Source organism: Lissotriton helveticus, chromosome 12, assembly GCF_964261635.1.
Source record: "Lissotriton helveticus chromosome 12, aLisHel1.1, whole genome shotgun sequence".
Lineage (NCBI taxonomy): Eukaryota > Metazoa > Chordata > Amphibia > Caudata > Salamandridae > Lissotriton > Lissotriton helveticus.
This window is the reverse complement of record NC_136073.1, coordinates 765,643,396-765,664,494: the sequence shown is the minus strand read 5'-3', so window position 1 is coordinate 765,664,494 and position 21,099 is coordinate 765,643,396. Positions and strand designations below refer to the sequence as shown.

At 42.0% G+C, this 21,099-nt stretch overlaps 1 protein-coding gene across 1 annotated transcript in view; it reads left to right on the top strand.

The window, feature by feature from the left end:
- The window catches only part of LOC144798584 (maestro heat-like repeat-containing protein family member 2A), a 58,296-nt gene that overhangs the window by 21,226 nt on the left and 15,971 nt on the right, over window positions 1–21,099 (top strand). Inside the window, exons 11-14 of the mRNA XM_078669538.1 lie at window positions 480–532; window positions 1,682–1,789; window positions 16,339–16,458; window positions 17,733–17,831. Of these exons, the coding sequence (XP_078525664.1) occupies window positions 480–532; window positions 1,682–1,789; window positions 16,339–16,458; window positions 17,733–17,831 (380 nt within the window). The remainder of the gene's footprint in view (window positions 1–479; window positions 533–1,681; window positions 1,790–16,338; window positions 16,459–17,732; window positions 17,832–21,099) is intronic.

Below are 21,099 nucleotides of genomic sequence, written 5' to 3'. Positions count from 1 at the left end.
AAGAAGTGTTACAAAATATTTTGGTCTTTGATATAATAAAGGAGTATTTTGCTATGTGTATGTAATTTTAGAGCACATATGCACTTTTTTACTCTGAACCACAACGGTGATCCCCTATGTGATCAAGGCTTAATCTGACAGCTGAAATGCTTATTGGCAGTAGCTCTGTAATAAACTGATTTTCTGCAAACAAGTGGTGTGGTGACCTTTCTGTTATATAAGAAAGGAAACCAGAATATATAAACCTAACATTACAACCAGATATAAGGAGCTAAGAGTGACATCAAGGGCACATGAACAACTAATGACCTTGAACTCAATTCCCAGGACAGGCTGAGCCAACAAACACATTTTGCATACTTTGAATTGTGTGAATCTACTTCTGCTAGTGCTTGGTATGTAAGCACATTGCCTTTGAAATGTTGCTTGCTATTCACTTTTACTTACATATATTTCTTTTTTACCAACTACTATTTCAGCTTCCACGGAAAGAAACTTTGACTTGGCAAAGTGGAAATGCACGCTTGTTTCAGTAAGGATGAATTGCTAATGAATGTCACACATGACGCTTGTCTCTTTGTTTTCCAAAGCCACTCATTCAGCGTGAATATATGCAGATATTAAATTCACCCCATCATAGTGCTGTTCTGCTATGAGGTTGCAATATTCTCACCATATCCCTATTATTTCTATGGATTATGATCGTTACTATGATGTTGATTATGATTGGGCACAGAGGGGGAGCAGCTGTACCCGGTACATAACATTTCCCTAATATGTAATGTTTACCAGAGGCATTAAAAACCTTATTGGCCCAAGTTGACATTCATAAAACTGGAAATTGCATGCTTACGACACCTAGTCCTACATGTATCAGAGTTTATCTGCATGTTTTACCCAGGTAAATTACAGGCTCCACAGTGATCATTGCATTACTCATAAATCTGACTGTTGTTGCACAGGGCTAAAAATGTAGCCCCTTACTGGTAATTGTTTCCTCCGACTCTTTTTTATCCCCCAGGATAGTCACACTAGCACAACGTTCTTCTTTCCCTGGATTGTCACACTATCACTCTTCCCACTGCATTCCACATTATCAGTAAATTCATATTCTGCAATCGGATAGGCACATGATCCATGCTCCCTATCTTCATTTGAATTGTCACTCTGTCACTGTATGTTTTGCCGGGCCATCACACTCCACTGAGCTTCTATTGTGCTCCTGAGATGAAATTGCATGTTCCTTGTGTTCAGTCTTCACCCTTGTTAACACGAAATTTACATTCTGCTCCCTTGCTGGATACCCAAAATGTTTTTGCATTCTGCTTCTAAGTTTGTGATATTGTTGCATAGTCCCAATGTGTTTTCTGTCTGCATGGCTGCACTGTTGCTCTTTTCACAATAATTTGTGGGCAGCATGGTTTTGTTGCATGTGTTTCTGTGTAAATCACGGCCACTGTCAAGGCCTCCTGTTTCTTCTCAGCACTGATATCACACCACACTATTTAAGCATTGCTGTATGTGTTCTCTGGTTCTTATGTCCAAATATAATTTCATTACAGAGGTTGTTAGCTGAAGTTTGTTTACCCTTATCTTCTCAAAATCACTGCAGACGTCAGCCGTGGATACTGCATTTACGTTTCTATTACTGCATTAAAGTCTCTCACTGTTTTTCTTGCAGTTCCTGGGGACTATCCTAAAACAAGCCCCATACAGAGAATGGCATGTCTCTTTTATGGAAGAACTCACCGAACAGATTGACAGTTTTGTCCATCATGTGAATGAGGAGGTTAGTGCTCTCAAGGGTCAGTATTGAACCATTGGAGAAGTCAATTTAACACAAAGTCGGAGAAGGGTAGAACTGTGTATTCCATTAGTAAAGGTAATTTTTATAATATGGGTACACAGCATTGGGCTTAGCCTGTTGGGAAAATCAGGTATGGTTCTCCCACTCCCTGGAAGGACTGACCTACTAAGAAGCAGATGGAGATGAACTCCCTGAGGTAATCCTCTCCACTTGAATCAATAAAAGCCACAACATTTCAGGGCTATACTCATTTCCCTAATGGATCTCCTTTAGCCAATAGGTAGTCTTCATGTTAGAGCCAATCCCCATTCAGGGGATGTCAGGCCATATTCATGCAAAAAGCAGTGGAGGTATTGTTCCTATCAAAAAGCAAAGAAGAAAGGAAGGCGGGCAAAGAAGGGGGAATCTTAAGGATTATTTCTTGGTGCCCTCACACATCACTGAGGATGTAATGCTTCATAGTGGGCTTGCTTCTCATAGGTCCAGCGCTATAATGCCCTACGAGCCCCAAGAAGGGTCACTTTAGGGGAGATCTTTTTATTTTTGATGTCTGATTAGAAGTGCTTGTGTAAGGGCATTTTGTATGTGAGGGGTGATGTAAATGTGGGTACACAGTCAAAATATCGAGTTGAAAATTTCGACCTACCAAAATATCGTGTTTAAAATTTCGAAGGTACAGAATATCGATGTCAAGAATATCGTAGGACAGAATATCGACCCTGAGGTAAGTAATATCGAATTCATTTATATCGATGTAAGTAATATCGAAGTTAGTAATATCGATAGCATATATATATCGATGTAACTAATTTCGATGTTATTAATATCGATATTTGTATTATTTTTTTGATTTTTATTATGTATGTGTTATATGTTTTTGTTAAGTATTTAAATTAATTTTTATTATATGTGTATTATTTTTATATACTAATACATTTATTTTTAAGTAAATTATATGTTTTAGTACCGGAGCGGGTTGTGGGTTTATAGGGGAATAGGGTGGGAAGTAATTTAATTGTAATTATTAATTGGCAATTAATTATTTTAATTGATACATTATTTATTTAATTGGTAATTAATGTTAATTTTTATTAAATGTTATGTTTTAGTACCAGAGCGGGTTGTGGGTTTATAGGGGAATAGGGTGGGAGGTAATTTAATTGTAATTAATATTTTATTTAATTATTAATTGGCAATTAATAATTTTAATTGATACATTAATTGTTTAATTGGTAATTAATGTTAATTATTATTAAATGTTATGTTTTAGTACCAGAGTGGGTTGTGTATTTATAGGGGAATAGGGTGGGAAGTAATTTAATTGTAATTAATTCATTTTTTATTTAATTATTAATTGGCAATTAATTATTTTAATTGATAAATTAATTGTTTAATTGGTAATTAATGTTAATTATTATTAAATGTTATGTTTTAGTACCAGAGTGGGTTGTGGGTTTATAGGGGAATAGGGTGGGAAGTAATTTAATTGTAATTATTAATTGGCAATTAATTATTTTATTTGATAAATTAATTATTTAATTGGTAATTAATGTTAAATTTTATTAAATGTTATGTTTTAGTACCAGAGTGGGTTGTTGGTTTATAGGGGAATAGGGTGGGAAGTAATTTAATTGTAATTAATTTCATTTTTATTTAATTATTAATTGGCAATTAATTATTTTAATTGATAAATTAATTATTTAATTGGTAATTAATGTTAATTATTATTAAATGTTATGTTTTTGTACAAGAGTGGGTTGTGGGTTTATAGTGGAATAGGGTGGGAAGTAATTTAATTGTAATTATTAATTGGCAATTCATTATTTTATTTGATAAATTAATTATTTAATTGGTAATTAATGTTAATTTTTATTAAATGTTATGTTTTAGTACCAGAGCGGGTTGTGGGTTTATAGGGGAATAGGGTGGGAAGTAATTTAATTGTAAATAATTAATTTTTTATGTAATTATTAATTGGCAATTAATTATTTTAATTGATAAAATATTTATTTAATTGGTAATTAATGTTAATTATTATTAAATGTAATGTTTTAGTACCAGAGTGGGTTGTGGGTTTATAGGGGAATAGGGTGGGAAGTAATTTAATTGTAATTAATTACATTTTTTTATGTGTAATATATTTTGTAAATAGTTATTAATTGGCATTCCCTACTGTTGCACCCTTTTGAGTTGGAATAGTAATTCTTCTCCCTACGCTATCCAACGCTTTCCCTACTGTTGCACTCTCTGGAGTGGGAATAGTCATTTCTCCCGGGACGCTATCCAAAGTTGTCCGTACTATTGCAACCTCTGGAGTTGGAATAGTAATTTTACCACCTACGCTATCCAACGCTTTCAATACTGTTGCACCCTTTGGAGTTGGAATATACATTTTTACCCATACGCTATCCAACGCTTTCCCTACTGTTTCATTCACTGGAGTTGGAATAGTAATTTTTACCTTTACGCTATCCAACACTTTCCCTAATGTTGCACTCATTGGAGTGGGAATAGTAATTTTTCTCCCTACGCTATCCAACACTTTCCCTACTGTTGCACTCTCTGGAGTGGGAATAGTAATTTTTCCCCCTACGCTATCCAACGTTTTCCCTACTATTGCACCCTCTGGAGTTGGAATAGTAATTAGCCAATCTACGCTATCCAACGCTTTCCTTACTGTTGCACCCTTTGGAGTTGGAATATTAAATAATATTTTTACGCTATCCAACGCTTTTCTTACTGTTGCACCCTTTGGAGTTGTCATAGTAATTTTTACCCATACGCTATCCAACGCATTCCCTACTGTTCCACTCAGTGGAGTGGGAATAGTAATTTTTACCCACCCGTTTTCCAACGTTTTCCCTACTGTTGCACTCTCTGGAGTTGGAATAGTAATTTTTACCCACCCGCTATCCAACGTTTTCCCTACTGTTGCACTCTCTGGAGTGGGAATAGTATTTTTTACTCTTACGCTATCCAACGCTTTCCCTAATGTTGCACTCATTGGAGTGGGAATATTCATTTTTACATACCCGCTATCCAATGCTTTCCCTACTATTCCACTCACTGGAGTTGGAATAGTAATTTTTACCCACCCGCTATCCAATGCTTTCCCTACTGTTGCACTCTCTGGAGTGGGAATAGTAATTTTTACTCTTACGCTATCCAACGCTTTCCCTACTGTTCCACTCACTGGAGTGGGAATAGTAATTTTTAACCACCCGTTATCCAACGTTTTCCCTACTGCTGCACTCTCTGGAGTGGGAATAGTAATTTTTACTCTTACGCTATCCAACGTTTTCCCTAATGTTGCGCTCATTGGAGTGTGAATAGTCATTTTTACATACCCGCTATCCAATGCTTTCCCTACTTTTCCACTCACTGGAGTTGGAATAGTAATTTTTACCCACCCGCTATCCAATGTTTTCCCTACTGTTGCACTCTCTGGAGTGGGAATAGTAATTTTTACTTTTACGCTATCCAACGCTTTCCCTAATGTTGCACTCTCTGGAGTGGGAATAGTAATTTTTCCCCCTATGCTATCCAACGTTTTCCCTACTGTTGCACTCTTTGGAGTTGGAATATTAAATATTATTTTTACGATATCCAACGCTTTTCTTACTGTTGCACCCTTTGGAGTTGGCAAAGTAATTTTTACCCATACGCTATCCAAAGCTTTCCCTACTGTTCCACTCACTGAAGTGGGAATAGTAATTTTTACCCACCCGTTATCCAACGTTTTCCCTACTGTTGCACTCTCTGGAGTGGGAATAGTAATTTTTACTCTTACGCTATCCAACGCTTTCCCTAATGTTGCACTCATTGGAGTGGGAATAGTAATTTTTACATATCCGCTATCCAATGCTTTCCCTACTGTTCCACTCACTGGAGTTGGAATAGTAATTTTTACCCACTTGCTATCCAATGCTTTCCCTACTGTTGCACTCTCTGGAGTGGGAATAGTAATTTTTACTCTTACGCTATCCAACGCTTTCCCTAATGTTGTACTCATTGGAGTGGGAATAGTCATTTTTACATACCCGCAATCCAACGCTTTCCCTACTGTTGCGCTCACTGGAGTTGGAATAGTAATTTTTACCCTTACGCTATCCAACGCTTTATCTACTGTTGCACCCTCTGGAGTTTGAATAGTAATTTGTACCCTTATGCTATTCAATATTATTTATATTTTTTTATGTATTTAAGATGTTACATAATGTTGTATTTAATGAATTTTAAAAATATTGAAAGTATATTTAATTGTTGTTATTTATTAAATATAATTATTTATTATTATTTATGTTATTATTTTATGAGTGTTGATGTATTTTTAAATTGTAGTATTTGTTAATATTTTATAATTATTTAAAAAATTATGTATATATTATAATTAATTAAGTATATATTATATATTTTATTATTAATTTTAATTAAATGTTTAATAGTAAATATGTATTATTTATTCATTTAAAACATTATAACACATTTTAACATAAGTTTAAAATATATATAAGTACTATTTGCTTAATTTTATCTTTTTTTTTTAAAACGATATTTTTAATTACGATATTTTTACCATCGATATTTTTGTTTCGATATTTTTGTACTTACCATGTTGTAGATAGGGTGTCGATATACTTGCCTTCGATATTCCAGCGTTGATATTTTGTCTGTCGATATTTTCAGCCTCGATATTCTGTCAGAGATTCGTAAATGTGTACAGTGAAGTAAAGGGAGACTAAAACTATCTAAGAGATACCAAACTGAACTGTAATGTGATGGTTCCCTTGGTAGGATTAAAAAAATATAATTTGGTTGGGGCTAAGACAGGGGTGTGATGTGCCCAAGTAGACTAAATCTGTAAGTGTGGTCATGTTTCGATGGCCTAAAAAGGTTCCACAATGATTCGTCATGACCAAAAATATGGGGGATAGTCCGACCCCACACCTAAGACATGATATGCTGCTATGGTATTCCTTTAGAAGAAAATACCTGGTTCAAAATGTTTAGAATTGATCATCTAACCTAGAAAATAAATGAAAAAATAAAGAAAACACTCAGTAAACAAAAGTTTTGTATGTTTGGTGCAATGTGTCACCAGAATCGATTTTCCAACTCACTGTATCATAGTGTCTCTAAAGGTAGACATGTGCATGCTATTTTTGGCGCTGACCAGTCACCACAATGTGAAAGAAGTGAAAAACACACAAGTACATATAATATAACAGAATAAGCAAGTGAACATACATGGAACATACAAAATAAACCAATCTGTGTTTGTGTTACTCAGCGTATCATAAGTGATTGGTTGTCCTCCATTGTGAGTGACGGGTCTTACCCTTTGGATCAATTAATTATGCCCTATAGGTCAAAAGCAGAGGGTAGTGCTCAGCTGCTGACAGTGGAAAGAGCTATGATGGTCAGTAAAAAGAAACAGTAAATCAAGTGGACCCAAATGACTTAGTGTTAAAAGAAAAAGAAAACGTTTTCAAGAGAAGCAACCATACTCACATGGTTTCTGCACGGAGAGCACAAGAGACCTACCCTCCTCTGCTCGCCTGGCTCGAGACTGAGCAGAGGAGAAGACCTGTCATTGAATGTACGGGCAATTGGAGCGATTGTCCTCAGGTGTGGTGTGGGCAGCAGCTGGAAGGAGTGATGACCTAGTGGACAATGAGGAGAGGAGAGGAGGGGAGGGGCGAGATTGAGCCAAATGGAGTGAGCTTCTCACATGCTGATGTAACAGAGGTATCATGCCTCAGTGGCGCCTATCTCAGAGTGTGCAGTGGTTAAAAGCTGGGCATCCCAAAGTCATCCATGGTTTTTGTAAGGTGGCCTCTAAGTAGTAAACTAAGACAGTTGAACGTTTTGTTAATCAAAGTTAATGGTCAGAGAAAAGTATAGTAAACCTAAGTACTCTTGCATATACAGTGATGGAGAGCAAATCAGGTGCACATAACTCCTAGCGATCCCTCATGGTGGAATCTAGGCATATTGCCATCTGTGTTCATGTTGGAAATCTAGGCCACCTCATGTAATACGTAACACGAGGCGGCCAAGTGGTCTATTCCCAATGGATTAGGATGCTTGGTGAGCACTATTGGGAATTGTCAAATGAGGAGAAGAGGAAAGAGAAGAGGTAGGCTGGAGCCAATAGGAGCAAGCCCCTCATGTGCTTGTGTAGCAAAAGTATCATCCCTCTGTGGTGGACATCTTGGAGTGTGTAGCGGTCAAATGCAGGCCGACCAAAGTTGTCAATGGTATTAGTAAGGCGGCTTCTGATGGATACAACTGCCAGTGGATTCCTCACCTTGTGAATATCCCCCTGCGTCAGCAACGTTCGGAAAATTCTTTGTAGCTCGCTGGTGTGGACGACGTTACAGGAACGCACGACATCGCGCGCGGCTCCGCTGACGTCACCGACTCCATAATATGCCTACGCCGGCGTGATGACATCAGTTCCCTTTTTTCCACGTCGTCGACGCTAACGGTTTCGGAGAACCTCTGTAGCTGTTAGTAACTTTGTTACTGTTTTTCTCTGTTTGGTGTCTTCTTGCTTCTTTGTTTCTCGCTGAAGATGTCGTCTAAGAAGACCGGGTTCAAGCCATGTGGGGAGTGCGGCAAGATGATGTCGATTACGGACCCGCGCGAGGATTGTATCTGGTGCCTGAGTTGGGACCACGATGTCAAAGGCTGTTCTTCGTGTAAGAAGTTGAACCCGAAGGCTCTTTGAGAGAGGGAAGCAAAACTTCTGGTGGTGAAGTTGAAAGGTAGAAAGGAGAAGAAGACTTCGAGATCGCGTTCGAGTAGGGCGAGGTCGAAGTTGAGGTAGAGGTCGAGGTCCCGCACGGCGTTGCCTTCGAGGTCGTCATCTGGTCATGCTTCGAGGTCAACGAAGAAGACGCATAAGAAGCGAAGGCATGGATCTCGACATCACTCTGGTAAGGACTCGGAGTCGAGACTGAAGTCGCCTAAGAGGAGGCATAGAAAAGATGAGGTGTCTCCTTCACCTGGTGTTCCAGAAGGTGAGGCTTTGCCCTTGAAGTTGCCAGTGCGTTCTCCGGCTCCGGTATCGGATCCCTCTCCACGCCGTCCCCGGCTTGATTCGAAGAAGAGGCTCCATTACCTGAGGGCTCGATAACTCCAGTCCATCCGCCTGTGGAAGAGGAGGCGAATCTGGAACCTCCGAGAGAGCATCCTGTGGGTCCTTACCCGCCCTTCCCAGCTCCAGGTCAAGACCCTACTTTGTTTTTAAACGCAATGTATGGAGTCTACTCGAGAGCTTTGTACCCCTCTGGTGCACCTTCGGGTCCCATGGGTCCATTGGCATACAATTTAGTAGTTCCCCACTCCTATGCTCCAGCTCCTTTTATGCCATTTATGCCGGCGCCGGCTCCGCCTTGGCATTTCTCGGCGCCTCCGAGGTAATCGACGCCGATTCCATCGTCGCCGGCTCCGACTCGACCTCGTGAGCAGCGACCTGGGCTTCCAGATCCGATCTCGACGCCGGCACCGGCTCCATCGGAGTCGGTCACGGATCCGATGGCGCGACTCTTGAAGGAGAGATCGAGGCGAGAAGCTCAGCACCTTATAGAGGAGCAAAGATTTAGAGAGGCTGAGGGTGAGGTGGAAGAAGGTGAGCTTCAGGAGGACTATTTTGATGATTTGAGGGATGCTGGTGGTTTGGAGCTTTCCCCTGAATGGGAGCTGTCCTCTGTATCTGATGCCCCTTCAAAGGACGTTGCACCATACCATGTGGTCATCAAAAAAGCTGCGGATCTTTTAAATTTGACTTTGCCTACAGCTGAATACAAGTCTAATCTTTTGGCTTAGGTCCTCCATTCCCCATCTTCAGTTGTGGAACCATTGTTTCCTTTTAATGAGGCTTTGACTGAGCCTATATTGGAGGTTTGGAACAGGCCTCTTACAGCTCCTGCAGTGGCTAAGGGTGTTGCAAGGAGGTCTGGTGATCCTGAGTTTCTATCCTCACATCCTTTGCCTGGAAGTCTGGTTATACAGGCAGCCTGTTTGAAGAAGACTGTTGGTGCTTTCCCTCAAGTGCCTGGGATAAGGAGTCCAAGAAACAGGATCAGACTGCGAAGACGATTTTCTCTTTGGCAAGTATGGCTCTAAAATCGACCAATGCCACATGTCTCTTGGGGAGATATATACATGCCCTGATGGACTCTGTACGGCAGTTGGCTCCTAAAATTCCTGAGGACAGCAGGAAGGATTTTAATGCGGTGTTGGCCGATACACAGGCGGCTGCACATCAAGTGATTCAAAGTGGTCTTGACACTGCTGATTCAGTTGCTCGCATTATGGGAACTTCTGTTGCTGCCTGGCTGAAGTCATCTGACTTTTCTGAGGACGTTCAGGCAGCCTTGTTGGATTTCCCATTTGATGGTGCTGGACTATTTGGCAAAAAATCTGATGCAGCTTTGGAAAGATTTAAGGACAGTAGGGCTACTGCCAGATCTTTGGGGCTGCAGTCCAGAGGCTCTGCGACTAAGAGGTATAGAGGTTTTGGACGTTCGTCCTTTCGTCCCTACCGTCAAACTCAACAGCAGCAGCAAAAGCAAAATCCACTACATAAATCCTACAGGGGCAAACAAAGAGCTTGTCCTCAAGGACGTCAAGCCTCCTCCTCCTCTTCCCAACCCCCTTCACCATCAGCAAAGCAGCCCTAGATCCGCCATTCCAGATCATGCGGGTCCTGTAGGGGGTCGGCTTACCCATTTTCTACTGGATTGGGAATCGGTTACATCAGATCTTTGGGTTCTCAATCTTGAAGAGAATGGGTATGCTCTTCCCTTTCTGGAATTTCCTCCAGATTACCCTCCTTGCCAAGGATTTTGCTCAGAGGACTGCCTACTTCTCCTGCAGGAGGAAGTCCTGTCACTGTTACGAAAGGGTGTGATAGAGGTGGTTCCGGAGCAGGAAAGGGGTCAGGGATGCTACTCCCGGTATTTCCTGATTCCCAAGAAGGGTGGCAGACTTCGTCCAATCATGGATCTTAGGATCTTGAACCTTTACCTGAAACAGGAGAAGTTCACATGCTCACCCTTGCTCAGGTTCTTCAGGCGCTGCTGGAAGAGGACTGAATGGTGTCGATCGACTTGCAGGATGCTTATTTCCATATTCCTATCCTGAAGTCGCACAGAAAGTATCTCCGTTTCACGGTGGGATCGCAACATTACCAGTTTGCGGTCCTTCCATTTGGTCTTACTACTGCACCTCGAGTTTTCACCGAGGTGATGGCTGTGGTGGCAGCACATCTCAGAAGGTCGGGGATACCTGTATTCCCGTATCTGGGCGATTGGTTGATCAAAGCAGAATCTTCAGAGACAGTGCTCCATCATCTGCAAGTCACAACTCAGTTGTTGTACAGGTTGGGTTTTTCAATAAATGTACCCAAATCTCACCTGGTGCCCTCCCAGCGCAACCTGTTCATAGGTGCGGTACTGGACACAACTGTATGTCGAGCATTCCCTCCACCTCAAAGGATTCTCGACATACAGGGAATGATTCCTTTATTTCACAATGGAGCGGTCGTTCCAGTCCTGAAGGTCCTTCGCCTGCTCGGTCTGATGCCTTCCTGCATTCTGTTGGTCAACCATGCACGCTGGCACATGAGGGCACTCCAGTGGTGTCTCCGCAGGCAGTGGTATCAACACAACGGGGATCTCAGGGAGTCTGTGAGGATTTCCAGAGAAGCTGCAGCGGATGTATCTTGGTGGAGCGTGGAAGGCAATCTGTCTCAAGGAAAGCCTTTCCATCTACCTCCATCGGTTGCCACGGTGATAACAGATGCATCCACTCTAGGGTGGGGTGCTCATCTGGGGGATCTGGAGATCAAGAGGAAAGGTTGCTTCACATCAACCTTCTAGAGTTGCGGGCGATACGTCTAGCACTCAAGGCCTTTCTCCCTTCCCTTCGCGGGTGGTCGGTTCAAGTCCTGACGGACAACACCACCGCGATGTGGTATGTCAACAAACAGGGAGGAGTGGGGTCGCAGTGTCTCTGCAGAGAGGCTCTGCATCTCTGGTCCTGGGTTCTGGACCATCAGATTTGTCTGATGGCAAATCATCTGGCCGGAGTTCTGAACATGCGTGCAGACAGTCTCAGTCGGCAGTTCTTGGCCGACCACGAGTGGAGGCTTCATCCAGAGGTAGTTTGTCACGTCTTTCGGACGTGGGGAACTCCTCAGGTGGACCTGTTCGCCACTCACGAGAATGCTCACTGCCCGTCATTCTGCAGTCTTCAGTATCCGATGCTGGGAGCTTTGGGGGACACGTTTCAGTTGAGTTGGGGCTCACAACTCCTTTACGCGTTTCCTCCCATACCATTGATTCCTCGGGTTCTGAGAAAGATTCGCCAAGACCGGGCCAAAGTCATATTGATCGCCCCGGATTGGCCAAGAAGGGTGTGGTACACAGATCTTCTCCACCTCTCCTCGTGCCCGCCGCTCTGTCTCCCTCTCAGGGCAGATCTCCTCTCTCAGATGGAGGGGCAGGTTCTACACCTCCACCTCCAGACCTTACACCTTCATGCCTGGAGATTGAAAGGGGCAACCTGAATTCCTTTTCTCTCCCACATGATGTGGTGGATGTCATTCTATCGGCCAGACGTGACTCCACCAAGTCTATCTATTCTTATAGGTGGTCTCGGTTTGTTTCCTGGTGTGGGGAGAAATCCATCGATCCTTTGAGGGCTCGTTTATCATCTATACTTCAATTTGCTCTTTCTTTAGCGCAGCAAGGGCTTGCTGTTCCTACAGTCAAAGGTTATCTTTCGGCTTTGTCGGCATTTCTCTGCCTGCCGGATCAGCCGTCCTTATTTGAGTCTCCTGTTGTTTTAAGATTTCTAAAGGGCCTTAGAATACATTTCCTCCTACTCCCTTTATTGTACCTCAATGGGACTTGAATCTGGTGCTTACTGGGTTCTCCTTTCGAACCTTTGCACAAGTGTCCCTTGAGACTCTTGTCTTTTAAGACGGTCTTCCTGGTTGCTATTACCTCGGCAAGGAGGGTAAGTGAGCTTCAAGCTCTTAGTTCGAAGCCCCCATTCTTGACCATTCATGCTGAACGAATGGTTCTTAGGACCAGGGCTGCTTTTCTGCCTAAGGTGGTAACTCCCTTCCATCTAAGACAGTCTATTACCCTTCCTACCTTCTATCCTCCCCCTCACCCTTCCAAGGAGGAGGAACGGCTTCACCGTCTGGACCCTAAGAGGGCGGTGAGCTTTTATCTTGATAAGACAAAGGGCTATCGGGTGGATGACCAGTTGTTTGTTGGATTTGCTGGCAGTAGAAAAGGAAGAGCTGTGCACAAGCGCACACTTTCGAGATGGATTATTCTATGCATCAAGATCTGCTACGCCCTGGCTGGTAAGGAACCTCCAGAGGGTATAAGAGCTCATTCTACTAGAGCAAAGTCATCAACATCTGCTTTGTCTAGGGGTGTTCCTATAGAGGACATTTGTAGAGAGGCAACTTGGACCTCCCTCCACACTTTTGCAAAGCATTACTGCTTGTATACCGAAGTGAGGAGGGACGGCCACTTTGCGCGTTCTGTCCTTCAGGACTTTCTGGTATAGAGGAGTAGACACCCTCCTCCAGGAGTGGGGACTGCTGTGGGAATCTATTCACAAGGTGAGGAATCCACTGGCAGATGTATCCATCAGAAGAACAAATTACTTACCATCGGTAACACTTTTTCTGGTGGATACAGTATCTGCCTGTGGATTCCTCACATGCCCACCCGCCTCCCCGTTGTCCACTCTTCTATACCTGAATTTCTGGTAATGTTTTTTTAATGTATACATGTTATCCTCAAAGGAAGTGTGTTCTTGTACATGATTTACTATGTTATATTCACACTATGTGTGTTAACTTGACTAGTTTGTACTGTGTATACTGTGTATATATCTATTGTTGTTGGTCCGTCCGTGTGCCTCGAAGGCACGGAAAAAAGGGCGGAACTGATGTCATCACGCCGGAGTAGGCCTATTATGGAGTCGGTGACGTCAGCGCAGACGCGCGCGATGTCGTGCGTTCCTGTGACGTCGTCCACGTCGGCGAGCTACAAAGAATTTTCCGAACGTTGCTGACTCAGGGGGATATTCACAAGGTGAGGAATCCACAGGCAGATACTGTATCCACCAGAAAAAGCGTTACCGAAGGTAAGTAACTTGTTCATCTCAAACAGTAGACTAAGACAGTTACATGGTTTCTTATTGGAGGGTACCACCTCATTGGTATCAACAGAATCATTTGTGTTACTGAAGAAGACACCAATGACAAGTCGCAAAATGCTTATCATAAGCACTGCTTAGTGTGGTGTCTGGGACTCCATAGCCGGGCATTCCATATGTGACATGGTGTCAATGGTGATATGGTATATCAGGTCCCATGTATGAAGAAAATGTCAATCCAGCCATAGTAAGAGAGTATCTGATTTCACAGGGGACTGAATTACACCTCGCACTAGAGGATTTCATCTTTCAAACCTTTGCTGTTGGTGGAGAGGCATAAAATCCACCCTTGCTCCATTCTGAAAAGGTTTAAAGGGCTCCGTGAATTAATAGCTTCCCAAATGATCTGCCGGAGGTCATCTGGAGAGTGGTTGGAGTTGGAAAAGTGATGGGACATTTTTGTAGTGCTGTGTCTGCAGCATATGTTGCTCCAGTGCTCCATTATTCTTGGTTCGATAGCGCTCGTGGTCATTCCCGCGTAATAAAGGCCACAAAGGCAGGTGATCAGGTAAACACAGTTTTTTTTACTGCAGTTACTGTGACTTTTTTGTTTCCAGGCGAATTGGGGACCCAACCTGACCTCTTAGGAATGTTTAGTCAGTGGGCATACCCCGTAGGACCCACAGGGATAGTGCCCTGTGACAGGTGGTAAGGCCCACAAGGTGTTCTGCATGTGGGACTGTTGAATATGAGGTCTGGTGTTTACCAGGAGGTCCTTCAGTTTCTGGGTACACTTAAAAGCGAAACATGGCTATGGAATCTCAAGGGGCCCATTGTGTCATCACTCCTTCCCACGGTCGCATGCACCCCATCCAAGGACAATCACTACAATTACCTGCACCTTAAAAGACGGGTCTTCTCCCTTGCTCAGTCTCAATCCAGATGAACAGAGGATGGTAGGTCTCCAGTGCTCTCTGCACAGAAACCACATGAGTATGGTTGCATCTCTTGAAAACTCTGTTTTTCTTTTTTTTCTCACCCCAAGGCAATTTGGGTCCCCTTGAACTTGCTGTATCTTTATGTTGACTATCATTGTTCTTTCCACAGTTAGCAGCTGAGTGCTACACTCTGCTTTTGACCTATGGGTCACTGATCCAAAGGGTAAGACCCTTCACTCACTCCTGAGGACAACTTGTGATACACTGTGTAACAGCAACACAGATTGGTTTTATGTTATCTGTTGCCTGTATGTCCACTTGCCTGTTCTGTTATATTGCATGTACTAGTGTGTTTTTTACTTCCTTCACATTGTGGCGACTAATCAGCCATAACAATAGCATGCACATACAGTGTCCCGGAAAAGCGATCCTGGAGACACATTGGCCCATACATGCAAAACATTTGTTTACTGTGTGTTTTCTTCAATTTCTCTTTTTTTTTCTAAGTTGGACGATCAATTTTAAACTTTTTGAACAAAGGTATTTTTTTTTAGGGGATTACCTACACTTTATATCACATCTTAGATGTGGGGTAGGGTTAGCTCTCCCTTTTTTAGGTCCTGAAGAAGTGGTACAGATACTTTTTGGGCCAACAGGCAAGAAACACGTTGACCTGACCACATTCACAGATTTAGGCTACTTGGATACATTACCTCCCTGTAGTCGCCCGTACCAAATTATGTTTTTTTTAAACCTGCCAAGGAAACTATCAGTTTAAAGTCCAGTTGAATACCTCTTTTTAGTCTCTCTTCATTTCACTATACACATTCACTCAACCTCACACATTCAAAACGCCCTCACACTGGCACTTTCATCAGATGGCAAAAATAAAAAGATCTCTGCTAAAGCGACCCTTCGTGGGGCCCATAGGGCATTGCATTGCCAGCCCTATGAAGAACACCCTTGATGATGAGACTTTACATGCTCATGGATTTGTGAAGGCACCAAGAAAAAATCCATAGGATTCCCCTTTCTTTGTCCGCCTTTCTTTCTACTTTGCTTTCTGAAAGGAGCAGTATTTCCACTGGTTTCTGCATTAGCACTTTCAGAGCCTTGGTACTGGACCTTCATTGGCTCACATTACCCCTCACTTCCTTGTTTTAAGTCATATTAAGGCCATATACAAATCTCTACAATGTCAAGAAAATATAACTATACTATACATAAGATAACAAACATTTCACTCAACTTATTGAGTGCTATTTGAAAGTGGGAGACAAATATGTGTGTAGAGTGAATCAAAGATGAATACTCCAATATAAGTAAGACTTTCATAGAGTGAGCAGGAGATGCTGTTTATTCTTAACTCAGACTGTCTTTAATTCACTCCCATATTAGGGTTTTATTTTCCAGTGCCTTGGTAAGTGCATGGCCAGCTGTGATGATACTGCACTGATTTTACCCTTTCTTCGAAGCATGTTCGAATCTACTAGGTTCATCGCTACGCCTTACCATGCAGTAAGTATCAAGTGCATTTCTTACAATTATCATAGATTTATTTCCCTAGGGTATTTCACCCTGTACGACCACACAAAAACAAGTTGAGAAGGTAGTCATATGGGCTGTGGAGCATCTGGATGTACATTGTGTAGGTTTGTAACTTCATTCATATAGCTTGATGGTAAATTATTGATGACCGGTGAAACATTCCTCACTCAGTACTTCCTCTCACCCAAAAGTGTGATTTTGTACTCCGTGCATAGCCAAATTATAGTAGAGTGAAACCCCTCTACAGAGTAGATGAGGACTAAGTTAGCAAAAACTAAATGTAGAGCTCCTTTTTTCAGGTGACTAATAATGCATTACATCAGGGATAGTTAGGAGCCTCTTTAGGTGATCTCTCTTGATAGAAGCCAGTGTTTGAACAAGATAAATCAAGTTTAATCAATGTTGCAGATAAAGTGGTGAAAGACATAAAGCTATGTGAAGGCTTTGAAATGACTCTATCAGAAAGGCCTTCAAAATAGACAACAGTAGACATGAGGAAAAAAGGATAAGCACCGCTTCTAAAGAAATCGCACTAAGTGACAGAAAACAAATAGTGACGAAACTCTCATCTTATTGTCCAAAGATGCTTTTTAAGTAGCATGGTAAAGGCCCTCCAGCATAGCTGTATAAAGGTATCCTTAAATCATGCTTTCAGGCCACTGAATATATTTGCTTTACGGTTGTATGTTCTTACAACGCATTCCGTTGCAACGCATGGCTTTACCACGCATGCGTTACAACGGAATGGTTTTTCAACGCATAACCCTTTCCTCTAATTCTTGCGTGGTGACGTTGTACATCGTTAAGAGGAAGCGGAAGTTTCTTTCCGTTTCCTCTTAAACGACGCTGATTTCCTGCACTTTCTTACGTGATTTCAGGTGACTTTTTTGTTTGGGGGGAGACCACCCAAGCCCCCCTTTTTTATTTTGAACATTTACCACATATGCCTTTACTACTTACCTCTTAGTAAAGGTATGCGTGGTAAAGGCTTTCGTATTAACCATGCATGCGTTGTAATGCATGCGTGGTTAATGCATTTGTGGAAACGGCCGCGTTGTAGTGGCCGTTTCCCTTGCTTTACTAGTTGACAATCATTCACCAATACCAGCTGTAAACACTGAATGTGAAATCAAGAACCAGCTTTATCCTTTCTTTCAAATATGAAATCTCTTGTACTAAATGTCTGTGTTTGGTTAATGTCTATTGTCTCCCTGAGGCTGTGAGTTGTCTTTCCTTATTTGCAGGGCATAGTAATTGGTTTCCAAACATGTGCCAAGGTTCATCCTTTCGCATGCCGGCAGGTACTTGAAGCGTACAAGGGTTGTCTTTCTGATATTGAGCTGGTAAGAACCATGCATCTCTTTCTGTCTCATATTTCAAACTTTCCTCAGCAGTGGTGGTTCACATTTATTAAATGTATTTTACAATTAGATAAAAGTTTACGAGAAAGAAAAGCTAAAATATGTCTAAAGACGTAGGCAGTCTACAATTCCGAAAACAAAACTGTATCAAATAAATGGCCAGTGCAGCTTCCATTCCTCATGTGTATATAACATTTGTTGAAGAAATTTAGAAATTTGTTTAGAAAATTTATTTTGAAGGGGCTTATGATACCAAATGCAACACTTTCTTAAATTTACCATAAAAACAAGTCATTCAACCTTTACTTTCTCCTTTGATTTACTCATGACTTCAGAAGTAATAGAGCACCAACGGAAATGCCACCCTCCAAGACAACTTACATTTAGGAATGTGGGTGTTCAATTCAAGACCAGGTCTAAGACCAGGCCCTGGACTCAAGGGGGGAGTGGTACTCGATATCAAACAACAGGCCTGTGTAAAGGCTGGGCTCTGTATCTACAGAATACAGTTACATTGAGGAAAGGTATGCGGCTGAGTCCATATTCTATAGCACACAACTTACTGTGCTCTAAACTCCTACTGAAATGGTGACTGGCCCGGGCCAGGAGGCAACCGGCACCAGCACTGGTGTGTTGTGTTAAAGGACTACCTCTCCTGTCTGAGGATGGGCCTTCATGAGGCCAACGTGAAAAACCCACCCTGACACATGGGTAAGGCAGTGTGATTGCGTTGTAGGGGCAGAGAACCACACATATTCTCTATGCCTAGGACAAGGCCAGGGAGAATCATTGTATTTGGGGGCTGGGTGACACTGAGGCCAGGGTTGATTAAGGCAGCCGGGTAAGGCAATATTCACTGGATCATTGGTTTTGCAGGGCATTTTCTTCGTGGCGTTCCTGCCGCCTTTGAGGTTGTGTGTGTGTTTGTGTGTGTGTGAATAAGAGTTAGGGTAAGGGTAATGGTACACATTAAAGTTAGGTGTAGAGTTAATGTAAGCATAAAGGATAGATATTGACTTCAGGTTGCGTATATTGTGCCAGTTACGGAACAGTTCTTGATTAATGTTAGTCTTAGGGATAACTTTATGGCTAGAGATGAAGTATGGGCATGATACAGGGTTAGGGTAAAGAATTTTGTTCAGCATACTTTGCTGGAATGAACTAGGTTCAGGTCTGTGAAAAGTGGTGGGTATATTATCCTCCTAGTGTTAGGGGGTTGGGTTTCGGTTATAGTACATAATAGTAATGGGCAAGTGATAGTGATAGCATTATGGTTAGACATAGGATTTTGGATTTGTGTACCTTACAACAAGAATAAAATCCTACAAAATTATTTTCAGATACTTATACAGCATTAAAACTTGAAATATCAGTTTCTCACTTTTCTTTTTGTATTTTTTTCCTCTATATTTAATTTCTAAATTTTAACCTAAATACCACTGGCAGGGGACAAGTGTCTTTTGAGCAGACAGGTGCACGAGGTAGTGCTGCCCAAAAGTTCTTTGATACCATAATTCAACTTTGAGTGAATAATTTATGTTGCCTGTGCCACCACAATTGTATAGCACAGAAAAAGAATTGTGTTTAAACTTTATCATAACCAACAGCCATTACACATCCCTCACTTATTTCACAGTACATTGCGTACCAGTGCAAGTGGAAGCTGCACTCCAATACATGCGCCAATAGCTATGACAAAATATGTGTTTGTTAAGGCATGAAACCTATGAGCTGCACCCTTTAAATGAAATAAAAATAAGCTGTATAAGTTTATAAATGATATTAAGTGTGATGGATCGATATCTGGAATTTAGGTTTTCGTTTGAAGTTTAGCAGTGCCCAGAAGCTGCATGAAGTCGTCACTAGATGGATGAAATTACTTTTTCCGACAGGTTAAAGATCCGCTTTCTGGCAAAGCTCTTAACTTACAAAAGTGGTTACTTCATAGGTCTCAGCTCTAGACAGCGCGTGTGCGCTGCACTAACCAGCCTGCCCATAGGCTTCCCTTTAGCTGCCCCAATCGTCACTCCATTCGTCCGTGGCATGAATACATCATGCCTCTTCCTGTATTGAACCCCCCTGAAAGCACCAGCCAATTACTTATCTGTTAACACAGTGGCCATTTTAGGTACTCATTTTGGGAATACTTTTTCCATTGGTTAGAACTACTGTGCACGGTGGTTACAGGCGCACTCTCTCGTTGATCTTGGAAATACTTGTTTTTTTATTGTTATCTTGTGCTTTTATCTCAACACATTATTGGCTCAGGATTGTTTTCCATTTGTCGTGTTTCCGTTGTTCAGCAGGTACCCCTTTATGGCAGCTGCTTCATTGATCTAAGGGGTATGGCAAAGAAATTGGAATTTAAACAGCACAATGCCTGTCGTCTAAAAAGCTGTTTTTCTGTAGTGAGAGCATAATTCTGACAATGCCCAATGCTGTGTTGGCTAAAACACCGCTTCTAAGTTGTGAAAATCAAATAGGAGCGCTCAGTCAGATCACATTGGAAGCAAGCCTGCCTATAGGACCTGGCAGTAAGATCATAGATGGGACCAAGCAAGATGTGAAAACATGGGGTACACGCTGCATAGGGCTGCAGTCTTCTCTGCAGGTTTCGTTCTCACCCAGCAGAAACATTCAGTTTACTCGTATACTTTCTTTCTGCTCTCCTCCTTCTGACTCTGCGCACATGTTCATGTTTAACAGCCTGAACACCGTAATAATAATAATGTATGTTTTCATTTATAGCTCATGTAACTGCATTTTTGTAGTTTCATCGCATTGCCGCACGTCTTGCAGATAATGTTTTTAACAACCCAGGCACAAATAGATATCACATAGGCCGAGGGCTTTAAGTGGGCTGGGTATTGCTGGTGCGCCAGCAGTTCTAAAAAGCAAGTGCCGGGACGTGTCCTTAACGGGGTCTCCATTTTTGCCCGCACCCTCCAGGCAGAAACCTCTGTTTTGTCTGATTCCTCTTTTTTGCTGGAATGTCTGCTCTGATCCCGCTGCTTAGGGAAAGTTCCTTGCTACAGGGAAGCATGGGTCTTTTACCATTGCAACATACTCTGCAGAACAGCAATATAATGCAGAGTACATTATTACAGTGTTCACTACAAATGACATTAACTGTCATTGTCCTCTACTAGGGAAGGTTTCTGCCCTTCATGTGCTTGTATACTTCTGCAATTAAGGCAACGATTATGCTTACATGCTGTTGTTGCACAAAAGGACATATGACTTGCCAGGC